The 19,713-nt window shown below is 44.3% G+C and overlaps 1 protein-coding gene across 1 annotated transcript in view; it reads left to right on the top strand.

Annotated features, from left to right (window-relative positions):
* The first annotated feature begins 15,431 nt into the window (after nucleotides 1–15,431).
* The window catches only part of LOC132379339 (mitoferrin-1-like), a 68,291-nt gene continuing 64,009 nt past the window's right edge, over nucleotides 15,432–19,713 (top strand). The window contains exon 1 of the mRNA XM_059947066.1: nucleotides 15,432–16,060. Coding sequence (XP_059803049.1) covers nucleotides 15,707–16,060 — 354 coding nt within the window. The 5' untranslated portion in view covers nucleotides 15,432–15,706. The remainder of the gene's footprint in view (nucleotides 16,061–19,713) is intronic.

Below are 19,713 nucleotides of genomic sequence, written 5' to 3' on the forward strand. Positions count from 1 at the left end.
GTTGATTCACAGACTGATCAGCATTGATGACCAGTATTTTGCCAGCTGGTGGTGAAGTGGCATCAGCACCGGACTTCAAGGTGAATTGTTTTGGGTTTGAATCTGGCCGACCCCTTGCATCCATGCTGGGTTGAGCGTTGAGCTAGCAAATCAGCCTCGTGAAAAACAGGCAAATTCTAAAGAAGCAGCAAGGTTGCCACCTGATGTGGGAAGGAACAACAATGACCAGTTTATGTTGGCATTAGGGCCCAGAGATAACCGCATGAAGAGCAAGGACATGCTCTTTGGCAACTGGTCCGGCTGATCCAGTGTCCCCTTCAGCTTCAGACCTGGTTCCGAGGATCCGAACAAGAAATGGACTGGTAAAACAGAAATTGGGCCTATTGTTAACTAGAAAAAAACCTGGTGATCAGATGCGAAGTGCTGTCGGGGCTGTTGTACTTTGCGCAGGTATGGCCCATCTCCCACTCCTCCAGCTTAGAAATCACCTGAGCCCTCTTCAGATTCATCTGGAGATCCAAGATGGATTGAGTCAGATGGGTCACGCTGCACAGCAGGGGCAAAAACATACCCAATGTCTCCCTCACCATGATGACCATCTTCACTACTGGAACCCTCAGTATATGGGGAACAAGTATCCCTACGTCCTAGGATGCCATGTGTCCCCATTATTGCGAAAGATGGGTCTGCCCCATTGCCACACAACATCCCAGTGGCTGTACTATCTGCCCTTCATGGAAAAGTTCTTTCCAATCAACTCCTTTAACCACAAGTCCATCAAGCAGTGGTCAGCATGGAACGTCCTGCAGACACTGCAGGAGAAGAACTCAATTGACACAGTGTGGTGGATTCCTGAGGAGACTGTCCAGACTCTCTGGAAAAATACCTCAACAACAGGCACCAAGATCTTGCCTGGCTGGCAGTGAGAGAGACCCTCCCAGTCAGATCTTTCCTGCATGCCCAGGGCATCACTCCCACCGCATGTTGCCCATGGGATGACTGCAGTGATGGTTGCTCACCTCTTTGCAGATTGTGGTTTTGCAAAGAGGGTGTGAAGGAAGATGTGTCACAGTTCATCCCGAGTAGCTGCATGACAGAAGACCCTCTGATCTACATGCTGTTCCCAGGCTCACGCAAACAGACAGACATCAAGTGCTGCTGGAAAATCTGCTTGGTGAAAGACGCCCTTTGGTCTGCTGGCACCTCGGGATGTCCATAGAGGAATGCTGCCAGCTGGCACATTTCAGACTGTAGCAGTAGGCACTGAGGGATGCACTGACGATCGGTGCAGTCACTGCAAAGGCTTGGTGTTGGAGGGTAGCATAGGATTCTTCTGCTATTCAACAGGCAGGGGCCAGGCTGGGTGAGGTAGTCCCTCAATTACTGTGGTAGTGTACCACCCAAGGGGGCCACATGAGTAGCAACAGACCTACTGGTTTTAAGAAATGCAACAGAACACTACCTAACACATTGCCTTTGACTAGTTACTTACCTAAGGCCATCACCACTGCTGGGCATTAGCCGCCAATGCAGCTTGCCAGAGTCTTCTTCCTGGGCCAGGTGTCCCCAGGTGTAGGCCATCTTGAGATCCTTCCTCTTGCAGTAAGGAGGTCTTTTGAGTTTCTGTTGGCATTCTGTAGCTCTGGGTTTTTATGGAATGGGGTTGTTAGCCACATTCCAATCTTCCTCCTCTTGCAGCCGGGCTTGGGACCGTGCATATTGGGGTCATTATCGATGAATGTAAGAATGAAAAAGCGTTGTGTGATCTATTCTTGTAACTACTTTTTAAATTATGGATAAAGTTTATTTTGATTATTAATAAATTCTCAATAGAACATAGGGGCTTCCACTCCATTGCTTCTGATTGAGAGATTGTGACACTTGTAACAGGACAGTGTGGCAACAAAGGGCCAGGGCTGAATTGGGGTTGAGTGGCCATCAATGCCAAACTCGTCAACTGCCTCCTCAGAGGCAGTTTGCTTGTTCAGCAGAAGTTCAAGAGTGTGAATTGCAGGTAGCTGGAAGGTGCTAGTGCACCTAAACCAACTATATTAGCTGTTGCTTATTTTACCTTTTCCTTTTGGGACTACTGTGAACGAAACAGAGACAAGACACTTGAGTCGTGCAGGACGTTCTGACAAAGGGGTTATTCTTTAGATGGAGAACATCTGTGTGTGACTTTCTTAACATTGGAATGCAGCCACTATGCTGTCCTTGACAGATCAGGGTCAAGGTCCTGTGGCACAGAATACAAGATAACTGGGGACCCTTCACTGCTCTAGCCTTCCACCGCTTCACTGTCACTGTGATGAGCCATCATCTTCTGCCAGTTCCACTGCTGTGGTCTTGGTTGGATCTCTCTTTATCTGGAACTGCCCCCTTGACCTTACCACCTTGGATGACCCTATCAGGAGCTAAGTTGCAGATGGCGTTGCTCTTGGGATCTCAAGAACTCACAAGCCTCTCCACCACGACAAGGTGATGATCCTCGGAGAAGACTGAGAGATTGCTATGCTCCTATGGCCTTCACTGCTAATGGTCCAATGGATGTGTTACCTGTGTTGTCTCCATCTGCCACTACTGGTGTATTGTGTGTAGGGAGTTGTAGGGAGTGAGGCCTTTGGAGTCACTGTGTGTGCAGATCTCAGCAGCAGCAAAACCCAAAAGGTTAACAGCATAGACTAGATGGGCCAAATGGCCTGTTTCTGTAGTATTCAATGAGTCCCACGCCATACAGTCATGGAGTACAATGAAACATAGAGGATGGCACGGTGACATTATTAGCAGCTCAGTTAGTGTAATACTTTATGGTACAAGTGGTTAGAAGACCATCTGACTAGCCTCATCACCATGAAGATACCTCAATCACTGCACACAGGGGTCGAAACCTTGCTCCCCCTCCCACAAATGCTGCACAACCTGTTGAGTTCCTCCAGCAGATCGTTTGTTGCCCCAAATCCCAGCATCTGTACTCTCTTGCGTCTCAACCACACACAGGGTCTCCGTCTGGTATATAAGCTCACATTTTTCTGCGAGTCTTCAAAGGGGCATTTCCCACATATTCTATTTCATTTTTGTTTAACTTTCTAACCTCTTCTTCTGTGTTACTATTATTGCCCCCCACCCCCCGCTTACTTCTTTCTTACAAAAGTATGCAATTTGGGGGAAAATTTTGAAAGTAAACAACGTACGTTTTTTTCTCTTTACTTCCTTGTTCACCCGTCTCTTTATGAGAGGCCAGGGTGGAAACCACAGAGTCAGAATGCGTATCAGGTTTACTATCACTGACCTATATTGCATAAAATTTGTTGTTAAATAAGTAGTGCAAAAGAAAGCAAGAATAAGGTAGTGCTCATAGGTTCATGGTCTGTTCAGAAATCTGATGGCAGAGGGATAGATGCTACTCCTATGTGGGTTTTCAGGATCATGTGCCACCTCCCTGGTGGTGGTAACAAGAAGAGGGCATGTCCTGGATGCAACGCATCTATTTAATACTTAATTGGCCAGAGGAAAAGTGTTTCAGCCAATCAGACACCAAAATACTGGAGATTGACACAGTTGTTTCTCCACTAGGTGGGGAAAAGGCTGAGGTGATGACAGCAAATGAAATGCCCAGAGAAGTCAGCCAAAATCTAGACTGGGAAACATGTACACAGAAATGTTTAACCGATTGCAGTACTCATTTTCCCATTGCTGGACGATTTTTCAAGAAAACATTGCCTCACAGAATTATAGAACATAGAGCATAGAACTTTACAGCATCGTACACACACTTTGACCTATGATGTTGTGCTGACATTTTAACCTATTTTTCTGACATCTATGTGCCTATCTATGAGTTTCATAAATGCCCCTAATATATCTGCCTCGATCACCACCTCTGGCAGGGTTGAAACTCCCACCACAAGTTTAAAGAAATTTTCTCTGACATCTCCCCTCTACTTTCCTCCAATCACTTTAAAATTATGGCCTTGGTATTAGCCAGTTCTACTCTGGTAAAAAGTCTCTGGCTGTTCACTCAATTGATGCCTCTTATCACCTTGTACACCTGTATCAAGTCATCTCTCGTGCTTCTTTGTTCCAAAGGGAAAAGCCCTAGCTCAGACAATCTATACTCATAAGACAACAGTTATTAATTAGTTTGGAGTCTTTAAAAAAGTGACTCACAGACAATAACTAAAGGTTTCAGAAGAGTCACTGAATGTAAACTCCCGAAGACCACACAGAGTAACCTCTACTATCTAAGCTGCTTTTCTGTGTTATAAGGATCTACCCCTTAGTAAGAATCAGAGAGGCACAGAGAAAATCTGTAATTACCAATAAATGTTGCAGCTGTATAGGATCCTGGTCAGACCCCACTTGGAGTAATGTGCTCAGTTCTGGTCACCTCACTACAGGAAGGATGTGTAAACCTCAGAAAAGGTGCAGAGGAGATTTACAAGGATGTTGCCTGGATTGGGGAGCATGCCTTATGAGGATAGGTTGAGTGAATTCAGCCTCTTCTCCTTGGAGCGACGGAGGATGAGAGGTGACCTGATAGGAGTGTATAAGATGGAGAGGCATTGATCTTGTAGATACCCAGAGGCTTTTTCCCGGGGCTGAAATGGCTAGTGTGAGAGGGCACAGTTTTAAGGGGCTTGGAAGTAGGTACAGAGGAGATGTCAGGGGTATGTTTTTTACGCAGAGAGTGGTGAGTGCATGGAATGGGCTGCTGGCAACGGTGGTGGAGGCAGATACGATAGGGTCTTTTAAGAGACTCCTGGATAGGTACATGAAGCTTAGAAAAATAGAGGGCTATAGGTAACCCTAGGTAATTTCTAAGGTAAGCGCATGCTTGGGACAGCTTTGTGAGCCAAAGGCCATGTATTGTGCTGTAGGGTTTCTATGTTTCTAAATACTTTTATTGTCTCAACAGAAGAACACATAAATGTACTCAGCCTACTAACCCATTTTCTAACATCCTTGTGCACACCTCCTAAGTTTTTCCTGACCCTCCATGAGCAGTCAATGAGAGGAAAGGTATCACCTGGGAAAGGTATTACGCTGGCCAGGCATACCCCGTGATCCTGCTCCAATCTTCACGTATCCATGGGGTTCTCCACTCTGGAGAGGTATCACTCTTGTATTTGAAGCTCCTCTTATATAGTGTTCCTCATCAATTCAAATGATGCATCCTTTCCATAGGCTCAAGGTCACCTGACTTAACTGGGTTACCTTCTTATCGGCTCTGGTTCAGGTCTACAACCAGCATTGTTCCATGATCTGTGCCCCCAGCCATGTGCCTTTGTTCTTTTCAACAACGACTGGTTCAAACCAGTTAGACTAGGTGACCTAGATACTGAGTCCAACAAGATTACAGATTATTTCTACTGCAAACCTCTCACTTTACACAAAAAAAAAGCGACAGGTTTAGCAGGTCATTAGCTGAAGCTCCTTGTGTCCACATTCAATTGCTCTGATAAAGTTATCCCAGAGCAAGAATCAGTTCTAACAGTTCACAGAATGGGGGGTGGGTGGGGGGGGGGGGAGTGGGGCGGGGTGTGCTGGGGCTGCAAGGCCAGTTTCACAAAACGGCTGCCTCCAGGTTTCGGCCCGAAATGTTGTCACTACCTCCTCCCATAGATGCTGTCTGGCCCGCTGAGTTCTGCCAGCATTTTGTGTTTTTATTTGCCTCCATTCCTGTTCACTGAATTTCATTCCTTCTGGCCAAGTGTTGTGCTGGTCCACACAGCAGAGAATCAGGCCACCATTGTCACTTGAGTAGAGCTGCTACTTTGTCCATCCCCAGAATACTTTTGCAAATTTTTCCCTCAAATATGATTCAATTCCCTTTCAAAATGTTTCCAGTAAATCTATTTTCATCATCCTTTCACTGAATTGAATTGAATTGAATTGACTTTATTTCTTACATCCTTCACATACATGAGGAGTAAAAAATCTTTATGTTGCACCCCCATCTAAATGTGCAATCATAGTAATTTATATAGAGTACACTCAAATCAGTGTGAATTCATCAGTCTGATGGCCTGGTGGAAGAAGTTGTCCCGGAGCCTGTTGGTCCTGGTTTTTATGCAGTGATACCACTTCCTGGATGGTGGCAGCTGGAATAGATCGTTGTTGGAGTGACTCGGGTCCCCGATGATTCTAGGGGACCTTTGTACACACCTGTCCTTGTAAATGTCCTGAATTGTGGGAAGTTCACAACTATAGCTGCGCTGGGGTGTCTGCACCACTCTCTGCAAAGTCCTGTGATTAAGGGAGGTACAGTTCCCATACCAGGCAGTGATGCAGCCAGTCAGGATGCTCTCAATTGTGCCTTGTAGAAAGTTCTTAGGATTTAGGGGCCCATACCAAACTTCCTCAACTGTTTGAGGTGAAAGAGGTGCTGTTGTACCTTTTCCACCACACAGCTGGTGTGTACAGACCACAAGAGGTGTTCGGTGATGTGGATGCCGAGGAACCTGAAGCTGTTTATCCTCTCAAACCCAGATCCATTGATGTCAATAAGGGTTAGCCCATTTCCACTCCTCCTGTTTTCTTGACACCACGGTGTCAGAGAAATGACTTCTTACCTGTAGGCCACTGCATTATTGTTTGATATAGGTCCAATCAATGTAGTGTCATTGGCAAATTTAATTAGCAGATTGGAGCTGTGGGTGGCAATACAGTTATGGGTATACAGGGAGTAAAGGAAGGGACACACTACACAGCCCTGAGGGGCTCCTGTATTGAGAGTCAGAGGGTTGGAGGTGAGGGAGCCCACTCTGATAACCTGCTGGTTATCTGACAGTAAGTCCAGGATCCAGCTGCACAAGGCAGGGTCAAGGCCAAGGTCTATGAGCTTCTTGTTGATCCTGGATGGAATTATGGTGTTGAATGCTGAACTGTAGTTCAAGAACAGCATTCTCACATAAGCATCCCTCTTCTCCAGATGTGTAAGGACAGTATGTAGAGCAGTGGCTATTGTGTCGTCTGTCGATCGGTTGTGTTGGTAGGCAAATTGTAGGGGTTCAATGTGGGTGGTAGCAAGCTGCAGATGTAGTCCTTGACCAGCCTCTCAAAGCATTTGCTTATTATTGAGGTGAGTGTGACAGGACGCCAGTCGTTCGGGCATGTTACCCTGGTCTTTTTTGGTATAGGGACAATAGTGGATAATTTGAAGCAGTAGTGCACTCTACACTGAGAGAGGGAGAGATTAAAAATGTCAGTGAACACACCTGAATACTCGCCCTGGAATGCCATCCAGAACCACAGCCTTGCGACTGACCATTCGTTGGAAACATCTGTGTACCTCAGCCTCAGAGATTACCAGGTTATAGCGGTGGCTTTCCTCGGAGGCTCAGAGTTAGCAACATCAAACTGAGCATAAAAGTGATTGAGCTCATCTGAGAGAGAGCCGCAATGTTGGCGGCATGTTTGGCTTTGAAGTCTGTGATGGTATGCAACCCTCGTCACAAGTGTGCTACTCGTTGTGAGTCTTGACTCAATCTTGTCCCTATATTGGTGCTTCGCAGTCTTGATAGCTTGGCGCAGTTCATAGCTGCTTTTCTTGAGCTCTAGTTGATTGCCAATGATGTAAGCTTGATGTTGCACAGTAACTATTGATCCAGGACTTCTGGTTTGGGAAAACCCTGATTGGCTCCTGGGGACAACAGCGTCAATGCATTTTGGATGAAACACGTGGCTCCATCAGTGAACTGGAGACATCCTCGTCATGGAAGACTTTCCAGTCGATGACATCGAAGCAGTCCTGCAGCATGGAGGCTGATTAGTCGGACCAACAGCGGACGGTTTTAACTATGGACACCTCTTGTTTCCGCTTCTGCCTGTACGTTGGCAAAAGCAGGATTGAAGAGTGATCTGATTTTCCGAAGGCTGAGTGAAGGAGAGCTTTGTAAGTGTTGCAGAAGGGAGTGTAGCAATGGTCAAGTGTGTTATCTCCATGAGTGCTCAGCTGAATGTTCTGACAAAACTTTGGAGACTTTCGTCAGCAACGCTTGATTGAAGTCACCGGTGACGATGAAGACAGCCTCTGGGTGTGCAGTCTCTAGTGTGTTGATGGTCTCGTACAGTTCCTTGAGAGCCAGGTCAGTATCAGCCCGCGGGAGAATCTACACCCCTGTGATGATAACAGCCATGAACTCCCTGGGCAGCCAGTAGGGTCTGCACAGCAGCACCAGGTATTCCAGATCTGGGGAACAAAAGGATTTGGTTGAATGCACATTCTGGGGGTCGCACCAAGCATTGTTGAGCATGAAGCATACCCCTCCTCCTTTACTCTTCCCAGTGAGGTTTTGCAACCTGTCTGCCCAGAACTGGGAGAACCCAGACGCAAATCATAATGATACTTTAAAGAAATCTAACTTTCCCAGTAATTCATTGGTCAATTATCCATATAATCCTGTAAACCAGTAGAAATAGTGTCTTGTGTATGATTTCCAAAACATTGATAATTTTGAAACCTTCTGTTCCAAAGAGAACAATCACAGTTTTGCCAGGATCTCAGCAGGTCAGTCAGCATCTGTAGAGAGAAATGGAGTCTATTATATAGTCCATCCATTTCCGTCCATAGATGCTACCTGACCTGCTGAGTTCCTCCAGCCGTTTGTGTAAAACTGTAGATTCCAGAATCTGAAATTCTTGTCTCCATAGTTTTTTTTGCCTCTGTACATAACAGTAAACATCCATCCTCTAACATTCTGCACAACCTCCTTCACACCCTGCCCTGGGTCCACTTTAAAGTGTGCTCCACAAAATTGGGCCCAGTTCTCAATTGTGGTTTGCTCTTGTTGGCTACACCATTGACAACAATACCATGGGAAAGTTCTGCTTCCATATTCTACAAATGTAATGTAACAAAGCATCTCAAAACTTTCCACAGGTGCATTATAAATCAAGTATTTTGTGCCAAGCTGACATTTTAGGTCAGATGACAAAAGACTTGGCTTATGTGTTTGGTAGAAATGCAGAAAGGATAAGCTGGGGAACTAAACATAGATGAAGACAAGCACTGGTGATGGCAGCATTGCCCCAGAGGGAGAAGATTTAGAATGTTTCTGAGAGACAATATATTCACACAGAGAGTGATAGATATACAAAATGTACAGGTATTGGTGGAAGAGGTGGTAGAGGTTTAAAGGGCTGTGAGCCAAATGCAAACAAATGGAACTAGTTCAGGTGCCAACTGGTCAACATGTTCAAGTTTAAGATTCAAGTTTATTTGCCTAGTGGGCAAGGCATCAAACTAGTAACCTGAAGGTCACTGGTTCGAGCCTCAGCTGAGGCAGTGTGTTTGTGTCCTTGAGCAAGGCACTTAACAACACATTGCTCTGCGACGTCACCGGTGCCAAGCTGCATGGGTCCTAGTGCCTTTCCCTTGGACAACATCGGTGGTGTGGAGAGGGGAATGCCTGCTGCTTGGGCAACTGCCGGTCTCCCATACAACCCTGCCCAGGCCTGCGCCCTGGAAACTCCAGGTGCAGATCCATGGTCTCTCGAGACCGGTGGATGCCACCACATGTGGAAACATACAGTAGAATGCATAATTTGCATTAACAACCAACGCACCCGAGAGTGTGGTGAGGGCAGCCCGCAAGTGTTGTCACACACTCCAGTGCTAACATCGTGTGCGTACAATGCTCAGCAGAACACAAGAAGCAAAAACAAGATATACTGGAGGGTTAAGATTTGGGATGTTCAAGCCAGGATGTGCAAAACTATGGAGAAATCTGAAAAAAACAAGAAAAATTTTAAATATGATGCTTTACTTAACTAGTGGACAGTGAAGGCATATTACAAAGGGGATGGGTGACTATAACTCAGTATGCACTAGGACACAGCGGCAGAGTTTTAGAAGGCTGATGTTTACAAGAGAATGCTGGCATCGGGTCACAGGTTTTACGTGAATGCTGTCGGGACCTGATGGCCTGAGTTATAATGAATGGTTGAGTAAATTAGGGCTTTAATTCCTGGGATTTAGGAGAATGAGTGGAGATTTGATGGTGATAGACAAACTTATAAGGGCTATAGATGGGGTGGCTCCCTCCCTCTGCTAGCCTGCGGATCACCCTTGGACAAGGTGTAGCATCTACTTTGTTCCCCCCCCCCACGCCGATCTGGGTCACATGAAGTCATGGGAGCAGGTGGTGGATGGTCATATGAGCAGCCAGTGCATATCACAAGTCCTGGTTATGCGACCGCTGACGCCAGACAGACAATCTCTGAAGAGTATTGATAATGGCTGGGGCTACCCATCTTGTAAAGACACTGCACAGATGAAGGCAAAGGCAAACTACTTCTGCAGAAAGATTTACTCGGACTATGATCACCCAAGATGACACTGAACAACATGACAAAGGGTGACATCCTCCAGATGGTTCACGAAACTACTTTCTTTGTTTCGTGGCTATCTGTGGAGATGAATCTCAGGTTTGTATACTGCACGTATATTTAATAATAAATGTTCTTTGAATCTTATAGCATGGCTCATAATGATGATGATAGATATACACGGTAAATGCAAAGAGTCTTTTTCCACTGAGGATTGCTGGGATTAGACCTGGAATTTATAGGTGAAGGGTGAAAGTTGAAATATTTAAAGGGAAACTTGAGATGGAACTCACTTCTTCACTCAGAGAGTGGTGAGAGTGTGAAACGAGCTGCCAGTGGACATGCTGGAAGTGGGTTTGATTGCAACATTTAAGAGAAGTTTGAATAGGCACATGGATGGGAGGAATGTAGAGAGCTATGGTCCGGATGGATAGAAGTTTGGATAGGCAGATTTTTGGAAGGAGTGTAGAGCCTTGTAAATCACATGGCCTCCTGTGTCACATGAGAAATTCAGATGGTTTTACTTTATAAAAACAGAAAGGTCAGAAAGCTCAGATGTCATCTCGATCAGATGATTTCTAACCTGCTGAATGCTTGCAGCATTTTCTGTCTTTTAATTTCATGTTTACTGCATCTTAAGTTTTTAAAAAAATTTCACTTTGGCTTTAAATTTGTTTCTGATTTGTTCTGCTTGACATTCTGGCCATCAGTGCCTTTTAGTAACTGGCTCATCACCATGCCTTCAATGGGATCGGACACTGGCATCTGTAATGGCACAGTGAGTCTATAGAAAGACTGGGCAGATGATGCAGAATCAGAATCAGGTTTATTATCACCGGCATGTGTCGTGAAATTTGGTAACTTAGCAGCAGCAGTTCAATTCAGTACACAATGCAGAAGAAAAAAAAAGCAAATCAATTACAGTTTACATATATTGAATAGATTAAAAATCATGCAAAAAACAGAAATATTATATATTTAAAAAGTGAGGTAGTGTTCAAGGGTTCAATGTCCATTTAGGAATTGGATGGCAGAGGGGAAGAAGCTGTTCCTGAATTGCTGAGTGTGTGTTTTCAGGCTTCAGTACCTCCCTCCTTACAGTAACAATGGGAAGAGGGCATCACTAGTGTGATGAGGTGATGAGATAAAAACTGCTTGGTAAGATGATGGTTGCTGCTTTTCTGAGACACCGCTCCTTGAAGATGTCCTGGCTACTTTGTAGTCTAGTACCCAAGATGGAGCTGATTAAATCTACAACACTCTGCAGCTTCTTTAGGTCCTGTGCAGTAGCAACCCCCCCCCCCCCCCCCATTACCAGACAGTGATGCAGCCTGTCAGAATGCTCTCCACTGTACATCTATAGAAGTTTTTGAGTGTATTGGTTGACATACCAAATCTCTTCAAGCTCCTAATGAAGTATAGTCGCTGTCTTGCCTTCTTTATAATGGCATTGATATGTTGGGACCAGCTTACGTCCTCAGAGATCTTGACAGCCAGGAATTTGAAAACTGCTCACTCTCTCCACTTCTGATCCCCACTATGAGGATTGGTATGATTCAGAGAAGTTTGAACCAGTGCACTTTGGCAGGACAAACCAGGGTTGTACTTATAGTGAATGGCAGTGCACAGGAGTGTGAGGTGGGACGAGGGAATGCAGATGCATAATTCCTTGAAAGTGGTGTCACGGGTAGATAGGGGCATAAAGAGAACTTTTGGTACATTTCATAAATGTATAAATGCCTTCATAAATCAGAGCACTAAGTAAAGGAGTTGGGATGCAACTTTAAAGATGTGTAAGACGTTGGTGGTCAAAATTGGAGTATTGTTACAATTCTGGTCACCTGCCTACAGGAGAGATATCAATAAATTTAAAAGAGTGCTGAGAAAAACCACAAGGATGTTATCAGAATTTGAGGGCCTGAGTTATAGGGAAAGATTGAATAGGTTAGGAATTTATATCCTGGAGCATAGGAGCAAGAAAAGAGATCATATAGAGGTATACAAAATTAGGAAGGGTACGGATAGGGTAAATACATGTAGGCTTTTCCCTCTGAGGTTGGGTGAGACTAGAGATATAGATCATAGGTTTCAGATTCCAATACTAATCACACGTACCTACACCGAAACATACAGTGAAGTGCGATAACAACCAACCCAAGGATGTAGTGGGGAGCACAAGTGTTCCCACACATTCTACACCAACATAGCATGTCCACAATGTATGACATATCTAAAGGGAACCTGAGGAGGAATTTCTTCACTCAGAGGGTGGTGTGAGTGTGGAATGAGCTGCCAGTGGAAGTGGTGAATGCTGGTTCAAATGTACCATTTAAGCAGAGCTTGGATAAGGACATAGGTGAGAGGGGTATTGAGGGTTATCATCTGGATGGTGCTAGACAGCAAAAAAGGCTGGCATTCTCTAGATGGGCTGAAGGGGCTGCTTCTGTGCTGTAGTGCTCTGTGACTATTATTACGTATTCTCTAAGTGCTTGTCCCTTTGCACTAACTCAATCCGCTTATGTTTTGGAATAATCTCTATGGTATGCAAAACACATCTTTTCACTGGATCTTGGTACACGTAAGCCAATTACTGTCTGTCCTCCTTATCAGTGGGTTCCGCATGCACGCATTTAACCAACTGTGGATTGGGAAAACCTGGAAGCTCTCTCTGCAGCACTTGTTGTTTGATCACATACAGACTATTTTTTCTTGTCATTATTCCCTAAACAATACAGCATAACAACTATTTACATAGCATTTACATTGTATTAGGTATTATAAGTAATTTAGAGATGATTTAGAGTATACAGGAGGATGTGCATAGGTTACTGAGGATCGGGAATCGAAAAAAAATGGAAGTTCTCTAAGTCGGAACAGGTAGGCACCCTTTAGTCTTGTGAGACCATGGATTTGTGCCTTGGAAGGTTTCCAGGGCGCAGGCCTGGGCAGGGTTGGATGGGAGACCAGCAGTTTCCCAAGTTGCAAACCTTCCCCTCTCCACGCCACCAATGTTGTCCAAGGGAAGGGCACCAACACCGGTGTCGTCGCAGAGGAATGTGTTGTTAAGTGTCTTGCTCAAGGACACAACGCTCTGCCTCAGCTGAGGCTCGAACCAGTAACCTTCAGATCACTAGACCAATGCCTTATCCACTAGGCCATGCACCAACACAGTGGAACAGGTACATCCGGTATTATTTAGCGCCAGTTAGTCAAACGTTTGTCTTAGTATATAATATATATTTTACCTTTCTATGCATATAAAACACTTAAGAAACATATGTATTTCAATAATTAAACCACTGTGTTGCTTAGTAATAATTGTAGCTTTCTTCAGGGCAGGGCCTTCACATGCTCCATTATTCTCATTATCCTTTAAAATTGTTCAGATCTTTGACCGACTGTAGCCTAACGCTTTTCCAATGACCGATGGTGTTTCACCTCTTTCCGATCACTTTATTATTTCCACTTTATTTTCAATTGTGATCGTTTTCCATCAATGGAACAGTGCGGGCAGCAGCTCTGCCTGGTCCTAAAGTCCACCGCACTGAGACAGGTTAAATAAGCTCCGGAGCTCTGCTGGGTTCTAAAGTCGTCATCCGTTTTTTTTTGGTATCCACGGAGGGTCCTGGACCTAATCCCCCGCGGATCAGGAGGGCCGACTGTACATCAAGGCAAAGCTAATGCTGTTATTTGTGCATTTGCTATATTTTGTGGTGCCCAGCGGATGCGGAAAGCCAGATGCATACTGACAGACGTTGGCATGGACTACACCATGGAAACATTGCCCCTTCAGGAAAACCAGTCTAGACCGATGAGAAGGAAGCAGCCCTCTTCGTACAACAACTTTGCTGTGCACGATGACTTATTCTGGCTCTTAAGCTAAGCAGAGCTTTACTGTTAAAATTCTCATCCTTGTATACGAATGGTTCCATCTCTGTTGTCTCCAGAAGTAGGTGTAGGCCAAGTGGAGCCTGGCTTCTGCTGTCTTCGTGGCATATTGTCAGATAAGCACTCTCTGCATAATTCCTGTACTAATGCCATCTCCCTTTTAGTCAATATTTTAATGTACGAGTTATTGTAACATCAGCACCTTAAGGCACAAAAAGGAAGTGAGAAGTGAAACGATGGCAAAGGCACAATGAAACGGAGAACATTAAATAAACTTGACTTGTAAAACATACTTTATAATGAATTGTTCTGTTTGGAATGCAATGTCGGGTGATAGAGGAAGCAGAATAATTCACAAGGGAGCTGGGCAAGCATCCTAAATATACAAAGCCATGGAGGAAGAGTGGAGAGATGTTTTCAGATTGCCATTTCAGACTAGATGGACCAAATGGCATTCAACCTTCCTGTAACTGTTCTACAACTACATACCGTATATTTATGACGGTAAAAAAAAGACTTGTGACATGTCAAATGTTTCCCCTGATTTCAACATCCCCAAGTGATTACTGGATTTGAATCTGTTGAAACCTTGGAATCCTATGACTGTCAGTAATTACGTCATTGTAAGTATTGCACGTTCCCGTACTTCTTTCATCAATAGCACCTCTATCATGGGCACTTGCACTTTACGAAATTGGGGTGCAGAACCTTTCCTTCTCTCCCTCTGTCCTTGCTGGAACCCCTCTCGCAAGAGCAGCAAGACCCATTAATCATGTGACAAGGTTTCCCGCCACTGATTGGAATACGCTCCTCGTGAACATTCTCCACCGGCGGAGCCGCTCTCGCAACCCAACCTCATTACGCGAGTGACGCGGAAACCAGCCAACCAGACGGAGAAGAAAAAGAGGCGGGGATAAACGTCTGCACGTCTGACCATTCAGCGTCAGGGAGAGGGCGGGGCACCAGCCATCAAGGTAGGTTGAAAGACAAAACATGGCCCTCCAAAGCGTGCAAGTCGGACGGCGGAGGGGAGGGAGGAGTCCCACGCCGAAATCCGCATTGATGGACGAAGGTTCCGACCAATCGAAAGGGAAGAGGTGTGGTGGAGCGGATGTCGATAACGGGGATAGACCAATCGGCACGTGCAGAAGCAAGCAGGGCGGGCCTTTGGAGGGTAATCCCGCCCTCAGCCAGCGGAAGTTCGGCTGGGCGGGCGCGGAGGGGTTGGGAAATCGAGGTACGTCACAGCGAGTGGCCCTCATTTTGCCCCCCTGCCCGCTGCAAGTTAGGCCAGCAGGATGGTGGTGGTGGGGCAGGGGGTAAGAGCGGCTTTTTAAAGCGGCCGGCGCGTCGAATGAGCCCAGCGTGAGGGGGAACGACGCTGTTCAGAGCTGGTGCTCGTGGAAAAAGATCGACAATTAGCAGTACGGGGGTTGGTAGGAGAAGGGAGGAAAATAAAGCCGAGGCTTCGCCACCAAGTTTTTCCCCGATGGAATTTGAACATGAAGGGGTGAGGATTAAAGTAACGGAGCGGGCCGAAGCGATTAGCAGCGGGAACGGCAGTGCCAGCAACAGCGGGTCGGGTATCGTGGGCAGCTCGGTGGCCATCGCCCGCAAGTCGCCAGTGCTCGCCACGCCGCCTCCTTTCTTCGACATCTTGGTGAGCCCGCCGCCCCCAGCCAGCTGCTTTCTGAATATTATGGACAATTTCTCGGATGAGAACAGCAGCGAGCCCGAATACGAGAGCCTCCCCGAGACCGCTTCCACATCCACGCACATGATTGCCGGAGCTGTGGCCGGAGTCCTGGAGCATTGCGTGATGTACCCCATCGACTGCGTCAAGGTATCGACAAGCCTTGCCCTCCGCTGCCTGACCTGGGAGGGGGTCCAAAGCCAGCCCATTGGAAATTGGACCACCCAATGAGTTGTATGCATGCTGAGCAAATTTCGTCTTGCAGAGGATAGGGAATGAGTTTATACTCAATAAGTGCCAAGTTGCTGATATTTTCGGAGAGTTGAGTAAGCCAAGTTTTGCGTTGTGTATTGTGATGGCACAGCTTTTAGAAGTTATCTTTAGAAAAGTGGATGTAAGAGGATACGGCAGCCGAGAGTTTTGTGGCCGGACTTCGGAGAAAGGTCAAGAGGTCTATGAATGTTGGCGCGTTTCACCTTTTAAATTTCAAAGGGGATGGGTGGGAAGGGGATTAGTTTACTTGAAAGTCAGCTTCAGAGCTTTAGTATATCAATTCTGTTCCTCCTGTACAATTGGTGTAGTCTATTTTGGGAGTATTTCCTTGTTTGAAATGCAGATTAAAATCTTCCTGAACGGTAACATTCCATTTTTACGATTTATAGATGCAAGTTCTGCTTTAAATGTTTTAGTGGCATTTCTTTAAGTTTAAGTTTAAGTTTAAGTTTAACTTTAAGTTTCAGAATGAGTTCTTTTTGGGGAAAAATGACGTTGAGAAATGCAAATACACTTTTGGTTAAATTGGAATTAAATACCAGTTAGGTCATTAAGAGTAGTTGTATAAACTCGTGGGATTTTTGTCCATCACTTTTTGTTGTAGTTAGCTGACAGAGATGGTGTCAAAGCTATCTTTATGCATAAACTTATAATTCTTGTGAACTTTTTTGTAAAGGTCCTATAATATTTCCTCATCTCATAGATCAGGATGGCAGAGGCAAACGTACAATGCATATTAGCTGTAAAACTGGATTCTTGGGGCATATCAGGTATGATGGTGGTGGTGTGGTGAAAAAGCAGAATCACAAGTAGTGTTAGCAAAATGATACAGAAGATCCAATTGCTTTTCCAGCAAATTGTGCATCTTTTAGAGTGAGAATACACCTTTAAATTCATTAAATTGGCATCTAACATCTCATGGAAGCTTCATGTAAGCATGTTGCAAAAATATAGATGACAGCTGTTGATCTGTCTTCAGAAAATAGTGTATTGGAACTCAATTTCTAGTTTTGCAGATTTCAGTGTAACTTTGCTAAGATCATAATGGGTTAAAGCTCATCCTTTTCAACCCCATCATTTCATTGGTTTTGACTAATTCTCATGATTTGGTGAATCTGGTACCTGTAAGTTATTGTGTTAGGCATCTTTTTGAAACTTGCTACTCTCCCTCCACCGACAGAACTTGAGAAGGCATGCAGTAATTATGTGGTGAACCAGCTTAATTTGATCCCTTAACTTCATTTGGGGAGAAGAGGTAGTTACATGTTGGATATTTTTAGTTTTGGATGTTTGCAACACATTTGCAGATATTTACAACACAATATCTTAATTGTAGCCAAGAGGCAACTACTCAGCTTTTCTATAGTAAGACAGACTGAATTTGATACTACTTTGGTTGGTTGCCTTTTATTTTGGCAATTATTAAGATAACTGTTTTAAGTACTTTGTATTGTTTCTATAAGCTTTCCTGAAGGCCTTGTCTATGAAAGTAGACATAGGCAGCCATTTTGTTTGAGGATAATCTTTCTAAAGTGGATTACAGCTCTTGTGCACCTCTATTTTAATAGCTCATTGGTGCCTCTTGAGTCTTACAAGGTATATTGAAAGCATGTGAATGCTTTTTGGGTGAATAACTTGTCACATCATTTAACATAAACAATGAAACTGTTATCCTTGGGACGCTCTTTCAGCATTGTCTTTGTGCTCAATCTATATTCATCACGTGAGGTGATCTTAAATTAAGATGAGATCTTGCATTCGTGTAGTACCATTTGAGGCACGTGTGAGATGGTTCTTTATGGGCAGTGAACTGTATTTTTGAAATCTGGACTCTAATAAAGATGAGGGTTCTCAGTCTTGGGACTTGTCTGAACATTTTGTTTCGGATAATATAAAATATTTAGGATATTTACACTAGGAAGATAAAGACCTGTTCATTCTGTGAGCTTGAACTTCAAAACTCAATTCTAGAAAGATAATTAGCCATTTGATTGGATTTGTCAGATGGATCTGGAGTTATTAAAGTTATTGGATTTCTAGGGTATTCCAGATCTCAATCTGTTCCAGTTGAAATTATCGAAGACAGAAGCTTGTTAAACCTGGTGTAATTCTGCTTGCTTTTCACTTTACAGGTTACTGTTACTGCAGTTGCGAAGTACTTGTTTCAAGTAGTTGTGTAATTTTAATATAGAGTACCTGCCCAGAAACATTGGAAAATTTCTTTGGTCCAAGGAAGAATTGTGCATAGTGAGTGTGTTTATATAAGATACAATACTGTGGCAGAAATGATTTTAAGTAATAATCCTGCTGTGCACCCGAAGCAGCATTCTCCCATTTGACTGGGGGTAATTGGGGGGTGGGGTCATATTTAAGGAACAATGAATACCCTGCTTTGTGTGGCATGTAAAACAGGCAGCCATGGAAACCTGTCTGAAGAGATGGTTTCTGCAACAAAATGTCATGCTCACTTCATAGTTAAAATGGACTTTGTCTATATATAGGTTATCTTGAGTTAAGGGCACAGTGGAGCTTTTAATGTACTAGATTTGCATTGTTAAATGCCGGTTTGCTCCAGAATTCTAGTGCTTTTGGTAAGCATGGGGTGAGTATTGTTTAGTGTTTTATTCATTGTGCCAATGTGCTGCCAAGGAAGACTATTGTACAGGAACATTTGTAGTAAATCAAATGAATCAAGTTCTTTGCATGCCAGGATTACAGCTTTGTGACCTTGTGGACACTCCTTGGGTGACAGCTAAGAGACTGGTTCAATCCACTTGCAAAAGGTATACATTTGAAAAACTGTGAATGAAAAATTTACTGATGTCTGTTAGACTAAATGACCACATTTCAAAGCTGAGCTGTGCACAAACATGCAATTTCTACTGCAACCCCTGTGTCCTGGTCAGTATTGATCCCTTAACCACTGTTTTAAAAATAGATTATCCAGTTATGCCAATTACTTGTGGGAATGAAAATTGTTTCAGTTTTACCAACTTAATAACAGTATTGGATGTGCCATGCACTGAAGTAACTAAGTGTTTTGAGAGTTGAATGAGGTGCGATGAAAAACATTTTCAAGTTGATAGGTGTTTGTATTATTATGCTTCTGGTATGGTTACTGCAGAACAGCTGACTTCTGTGGTGGTAAATATCAAACAAAAAGATAATGGGGGGTGGTTTGTTGGGAGGATGCTTCATGCTCTTGGCCATGTAGAGACTTTGCTGAAAGTAGTCATACATGGAATGATGCATTCAGTGGGGGGGGGGGGAAGAATGTTATGGAGAAAACATCTGTGCAGCATTTTCTGTGGTGTTGAAATCTGGCATGGTAATTCTGCCTGGAGATTCATCATGACTTGCAGTTTTCTGAGATCCAAGGGTGTTGTCTGTCTTGAATAATAAATTCTGTATGGTAATTAGCTTGCATGAACTTGTTACTACTGGGGAAACCATGAGCTTAAAATAAGGATAGTGATGTAAAATGCAGATCCTAGGGCACAAATATCAGATTATGAAAGATGCTTGGCATG

The sequence above is a fragment of the Hypanus sabinus genome, chromosome 22, assembly GCF_030144855.1.
Source record: "Hypanus sabinus isolate sHypSab1 chromosome 22, sHypSab1.hap1, whole genome shotgun sequence".
Lineage (NCBI taxonomy): Eukaryota > Metazoa > Chordata > Chondrichthyes > Myliobatiformes > Dasyatidae > Hypanus > Hypanus sabinus.